This window comes from Anarrhichthys ocellatus, unplaced genomic scaffold (genome assembly GCF_004355925.1).
Source record: "Anarrhichthys ocellatus isolate YVR2014 unplaced genomic scaffold, GSC_Weel_1.0 scaffold5, whole genome shotgun sequence".
Lineage (NCBI taxonomy): Eukaryota > Metazoa > Chordata > Actinopteri > Perciformes > Anarhichadidae > Anarrhichthys > Anarrhichthys ocellatus.
In genome coordinates this window covers 1,672,323-1,678,683 of record NW_022280035.1, presented here as the reverse complement: position 1 = coordinate 1,678,683, position 6,361 = coordinate 1,672,323, and the positions used below count along the sequence as shown (strand labels likewise).

The window sequence follows — 6,361 nt, the reverse complement described above, 5'->3', positions numbered from 1 at the left end:
AATCGGCTGTTTAACATCTTTTCATTGTTACATGTTGTAACAATTGGTAGTATTTATGTAACCATCACCATTTCAGGGAATATCATTAATCATCTGTAAAGTTTCAAATTTTTTAAAAGGCAAAGTGGTGGCTTTGTTTCTCCTCATCTGTCTCAAATCATCAGAAGGCTAACCTGTCATACAATGCACATCACGTATCGAGATACATTTGTGTGCCAAGAGTTCCATGAGAACATTTTAACACTCTCGACATGAGCAACTTGTCTCATCTAACGTCTCATCTAACTCTTGGCAAGAAAGTGAATTAACCCAATTCCGGAAAGTATCAGTGTCAAAGTATCAATTAAAGTGAAGCGGTGGAGGCACAGAGGGCCCTAAATTTAAAACCTGATCACACACACATGATCCCGAAACACTCCACAGGACAGACTTCAAGAGAATAGGCTAATTTAAAAGTGGAAGAAGATCAAAACCACCAATGTGTTTTTCTGTTTCTCAAAACTGCCTGGCCTCCCTTTGGTGTCTGCATCACTTCCAAGCCTATTAATTCCCACCGAAGACGTAGGTACATAAAAATGGCTCACGCGTGGTTAATTTCCAAAGTAAGTTGTAAGTACAGCTGTCAGTTAAATTCAGCACTTAATAGCTCTTTATTAAAGTAGTTATTCTGAGGGATCATATGTGGATGAGTGTTATAGATGCAAATTGCCTCCAAGGGATAGTTTCTAAAACCAGAACAGATGTTATCAGCACCCAAGCTCCCACAAACGTGATTCGTCCAATTTTTCATTTGAATAATTCCCGAAGAGGAGGTGTTGTACAAAAAAACCTCCACTATCCAGTCAATCTGCTGCCCACAAACATCTCCTGAACCAGGACTGTGTATTTTGTCAAATAGCAGAGAGGTGGGAGGTCTTTAAAAAGGGCTGCATCTCAGTTTGAACTCACTCTCTGCAGGAGGAGCACATCGGGCAATGCCTTTAAGAACAGCACCACATGACAAAGTGTCCAATTTTCTTAACGGCGAGATTTCTTTCTGTGGAGCGGAACTGAAGATATGAAAAGGATCTCTTTGCTTCAATGTGTGTGACAGAGGAGTCTGGTGTTTTCCATTGTCAAACACGTACCAGATGACCGTCCTTGTGTCAACCCTGATTCAGAGCAAAGCTAAGGTAGGTGAGAACCTTTCTTTAATCACCGCCGCTCAAACAATACAGACAATGCAGGGAAAAGATTAGCGCATGCTTTTGTAAGTCAGTGTAGGATTAAGTCATTTTCTGACCTACATATAGACATTATTGGCAGCATGGAGAGAGCAAATCATGTGACAGGTGACATTTGTATCATGTGCTTGCATTTACAATCACATTAATACTTTTATTAGATTACATTAATTTGATTATCATCAATCATGGGGGTTCCCAATAGCAGTCGGAGGCTGGCTTGATAGTCTTTGAGCTCACACATAGCATCTCATTGTTTTAATCTTTTTTATCTTCTATGTTTTAAATGCCATTTTTACCAGATTATTGTTTTTAATCTGCTTTGATTGCTAAAACCAAGATGGAACACGTTTCTTTTCTTTCTTTACCTTCGGATCTCAATTCCATGCAGATTTTTGGCAAACTACTTTTTAATGTAAAAAATAAATAAATACATATATATATGAAATGTTATGTTTCTTAAATCAAAAAGCTTAACAAGAGTTAAAGGTTGCAGCTCAGCATTGTATTAGGAACAGACAAACTGAATATGAAAGGAATACTTCTGGTCTCTGGCGGCTTTTAAAGAATTCAGATGTTGATCAGGCAACGAATAAATCCTGTTTTATTGCTTTTTGTTTGATTCGATGCCGTCTGTCTCGACTGTTTGTTGCAGAGGCTGCAGCGAACTCACAGGTTGAGTGAGTCAATGGGTTGTTTTTGAAAAAAAGAATACCTTCCAGTGCAGTCATTTTGCCTGCAATTGGAGGAACATGTGCTCATCACCATGTTTCAATCTTCAATAGAAGGATTAAGTCCATCTGGACCCCATTTTTCTGTTACAACTGCCAAAAGGTGCTTGGTAGCAGGCATCATCAGGAAGAGTCTCAAAGGGTATGCCTCCGTGGTAGAGGGCACTGTTTGACCGTAACTGTGATTTATCTATGTTCCTCTGAGGTCACTCAATCATCAGTCACTGGTAGCGCTGCGTACTGCAGGAAATCCAAGAAGTCAAGAAGCATATTGTAGCACACAAATATTGGTCAGGGGTGGAAATAAATAGTTGTAACTGAAACAGAGCTGCTCATCTTGATTACTTTGGACGGAAAGGCAGAAACTGCTCGTATACATACTGTTTAACTATTCTGGCACAATCAGGAGGACATTCCATTTAAGTTTACATTGAACTTGGTTTGCCTCGTAAAAATAAGAAAAGGCTTTTTACGAAGACAAGATGATAACAATTAGAGAGGGAAAAGTGAATCACAGTGAGAGAAACTACCATGTGGAGCACATTCATATTGAAATGGTTAAGTTCAGGATGCCTGGTAAAGTTGGTGGTTGAGAGCATTCCTCATTTTTCTGTTTTAGCATGCAAAATCTACTTGAGTATGCTTGTCAAGGAAGAGTATATGTGAATGATTGCACTTTGCGGCTGAGTAAATAACCATGCGTGTGTCAGATGTAAAGATAATGAGTGGTGGACATGAAGGTAATGTGTGGTTGTGTTAGTTGCAGGTAAAGTGTCTGTGTGTACTTATGTTCCTGAGCTTCCCCCTGACTATGGCTGAGGTACCTGGTCCATGCAGACACTCCATCACAAGGGAGCACCTGCTGACAGTCAGGCATCTGGTAGGTGTTGAAATATTAGAAACACATTTGTTGAATCAACATCAGAATCAATGTGGCGATGCCGCTGCGTGACCTGGGCTGACACCCTCCACATTGTTGTTTCTACAGATGGACAACCAGTTGCGGAGCGGGTGCACGATAACCTACACATTCATAGAACGGAGAAGTTTGGTAAGGTAACTTTTGTGTTATGGGACTGTTTCCTTCCAAAGCCTTTGATTCAATTTCCAACTTTCCATTAACTCTATTATACGTTCAAGTTTATTACCTTGTGTTCTGTTTTTGCCACAGAGCAAGTGTTGCTTCGTGAAAGCTGCTTTACCCTGGATCCTGGAGCTCCTCACCACCCACTTCAAATACAGTCGGGGTTCAGTCAATGACGGCTACGTCCAGTCCCTGAGAGCGCTCATCCTCAACATCTACTCTCAGAAATGCGTGCCTCAGATAAATGAAGAGGTCGAGGTGAGTGCGTGTTTCTGGGTGCAGCCTGTAGCTCCAGACTGAAGGATTACATTTTCAATAATGAAAAACATGAAGAAGAAATATTTGATGTGAGGAATATGCCCAGCGCGAGAAGATAAATCTGCGATACTTGTGAAAAAATGTTAAGTATGTTCCTGGGAATCTGCCGCAGGATAAGCCAGAGAGTTTTGAGATACTCTACAGAGGGTCCACCTCAGAGGCGCTGCAGAGGGCCTCGGAGGTGCTGTCTGTTTACTGGGAGCTGGTGAAGATGAGCGATGCGCCGGTCGACTGGAGATGCCAGCAGGAATACACAGAAATCTTTGGCTCCACCACAGAGTATTACACAGAGTCACCCACTCAACACTTTACAGGTGGGAATCTCTTCTGCAAAAATGAATGACGCAGATATGCGGAGCCTCTGGGATCACAGCGTTAGTGTCTTTTTCTACAGGCAGTTATGGTAGGAGCTCGGCGAAGGCCTCGCAGAGAAGACCGGTCAGAGACCTGTACATCCTCGGCTTCATCCTGGTCTCCATCTGTGGAGGACTGCTACTGACACTCACTCTCTACTGTCTCATCACACAAAAGGTACAATCACTTCTGTTTAGTTGATTTCTACATGACATGTGCTCTAATAAAGTTAAACCATGCATTCCAGTCGCGTTGCACTCGAGCAGGCCTTGGCAGCCTGCCTGTACCCTCTGTGGCACTCCCTCTTGCAGAAGTACCAGCCCTCCCTCGCTGGTAAACACTGAGCACATTCAAATACGGTCTGGACGTAACTGGGAAGAGTAGAAGGGCTATTTTGCAGCAGCACATGCACAAAAGTCTCCGAATGCAAACGAGTGCACTGTTTTGGCACCGTCAGCTATCATCTGAAAATAATAACAAATCAAAGCGGTGGTTTTCAATTGACTAACATCATTTATTAATACAAACAATTGAGGCAACACAATGGTAAAGAAGCCTTGGACCCACTCATGAAAGGCCTTGCATTTGCAGTATTACGAACTGGGTGTCTGTGGCAACTTCCCCAGGAAAGAATCAGAGGCGGCGACGTTGGATTTCTCGGAAGTGAGATCCAAAAACATACCAGCAATCAGCGCTAATCGCTACAAAGGCAAAGCAAGTTTGTTTATCTAGCGTCTTATTTTACACAGAGATCATTCCAAGTGCTTTACGGCAATGAAGGAAAGAAAGGTAAAAGTATAGAATAACAAAAATGAAAGCACTGGACAGTTTTAAACCATCCATCCATCCATTGTCTTCCGTTTATCCGGGTTCGGGTCGCGCTGGCAGCAGGCCAAGCAGGCCAAGCAGGCTGACCCAGACTTCCCTCTCCCCCACAACATTTTCCAACTCTGGGAGATCTCGAGGCGTTCCAAGGCCAGCTGGAAGATATAATCCCTCCAGCGTGTTCTGGGTCTTCCCCGGGTCTCCTACCAGTCAGGCATGCCCGGAAAACCTCCAGTTTTAAACCAAATCACGATCCATTCACTCCGTTCCCCTTGCTTACACCTGGAACAATCATTACCATCCAATAGTTCTCATGCAATGGAAATGTTCACTGCTCCAGTAAATAGGACAGCCCTTAGATATGACTAGTTAGCCAGGCTCATAGAACCCTTTGGCCCAGCTGCGAGCCAGAAGCTAACGATACGCTAGCCAGATTCAAAGTCAATAACATTGACGATTGAGAAACAGTAATTATAAGTTGACTGTTTAACAACAAGGCAAGCTTTGTATCCAGCACTGTCATTGTGACCAAATCAATATTCATATGTTTTTATATAAGCAATGAGAGACCATGTGTACTGTCAGCCTGGAGGTGAGTAGCGATTGGAATGTGAGACGGTCGCTTATGGTCAGTAAGTCGGGCAGTGAAACTTACTTATTTTTCTTTCACTATAACATGTAGCCAGTGCATTCATTTAGAATAGTGAACAGTCAGTTTTACAGGAACCAGGTAGTAGTTTTCCATTATCAGGGAATTAATGGACACCCTGCAGCCAATCAGTATTGAGTATTCACCCAGACCATGATATAAATCTGCAATATATTTTGTGCCCAGAACATCGAGTGACTTAGAGACAAAAAGGTCTTAAAAACAATTCTATATTTAACTGGAAGCCAATGGGATCTAATAACTGGAGAAAAGTGTTCTCTTTTTGGTGTTTGTTAGTGTTCTAGCAGCAGCAATTGAATTAAATGTCTGGATGCTGTTATTGGGAGGCCAGTAATAAGTAATGATCTTTTCCAAACATTGCTTGCTTGTTTTTAAGATGCCAGAATGATGCCTTTGTTACAGCTTTAATGTGGCCACTAAAATGTTAATCGTCAACGATTACACAAAGGTTTTTCTTGTGCGTTAGTGTTTACCTTCGTTCCAGAAAAATAAAAACTAAGTGCCAGCCTTCCTTTTATATTGCCAAAGAGAATCTTTTAAATTTATATAGATTGTTTTTGCTAGATAGATCTGGATTTGTTTGTTGTTTTGTCCATTGTTTTTTACACGTTCATGCCATATTGTTATTTATTCTTTATGTGCATTTCTATTCTGAGAATTGTTAATAAAGACTGAAATAAAAACAAATAATACTTTAAGAACCCAATAAAGTAAATGCCCTAAAACAGCACCAGCTGCGCCTTGGGCTCTTATCAAGTTATTTAGTCAGAGCAGTGGTTTTCAATACATATTTGTCCTTCTTCATGGAGCCTGGGTAATAATAACATAATTCAATATTCAAACAAACTCCATTTCACCAAATGCTTATTTGCAGCAAGCAAGGCTTTTATGTCCAATTAAAAAGAGCTGAAGAAGACAATAAATCAAAAGCCCTGACACAGTATCAGCTGCAGTGTAGTACTGGTGAAAACTGTTTCTTGAATTATAACCTGCCATTTATTTACAAGGTGTTACACTCTGTGGTATGTTCCTTTAGCACCTACAGTGGGTACGGAAAGTATTCAGACCCCTTTAAATTTTTCACTCTTTGTTTCATTGCAGCCATTTGCTAAAATCAAAAAAGTTCATTTTATTTCTCATTAATGTACACTCAGCA

The 6,361-nt window shown here is 41.2% G+C and overlaps 1 protein-coding gene across 4 annotated transcripts in view; it reads left to right on the top strand.

Annotated features, from left to right (window-relative positions):
• The first annotated feature begins 965 nt into the window (after nucleotides 1-965).
• Nucleotides 966-6,361, top strand: part of csf1b (colony stimulating factor 1b (macrophage)) — a 13,250-nt gene continuing 7,854 nt past the window's right edge. The window contains exons 1-6 of one of the 4 annotated variants that reach the window (XM_031844310.1): nucleotides 966-1,172; nucleotides 2,715-2,834; nucleotides 2,943-3,005; nucleotides 3,126-3,296; nucleotides 3,469-3,670; nucleotides 3,751-3,887. In XM_031844310.1, the coding sequence (XP_031700170.1) occupies nucleotides 1,131-1,172; nucleotides 2,715-2,834; nucleotides 2,943-3,005; nucleotides 3,126-3,296; nucleotides 3,469-3,670; nucleotides 3,751-3,887 (735 nt within the window). In that variant the 5' untranslated portion in view covers nucleotides 966-1,130. Of the gene's footprint in view, nucleotides 2,835-2,942; nucleotides 3,011-3,125; nucleotides 3,297-3,468; nucleotides 3,671-3,750; nucleotides 3,888-6,361 lie in introns of all 4 variants that reach the window. The other 3 variants (XM_031844314.1, XM_031844311.1, XM_031844312.1) reach the window with 3 other exon arrangements.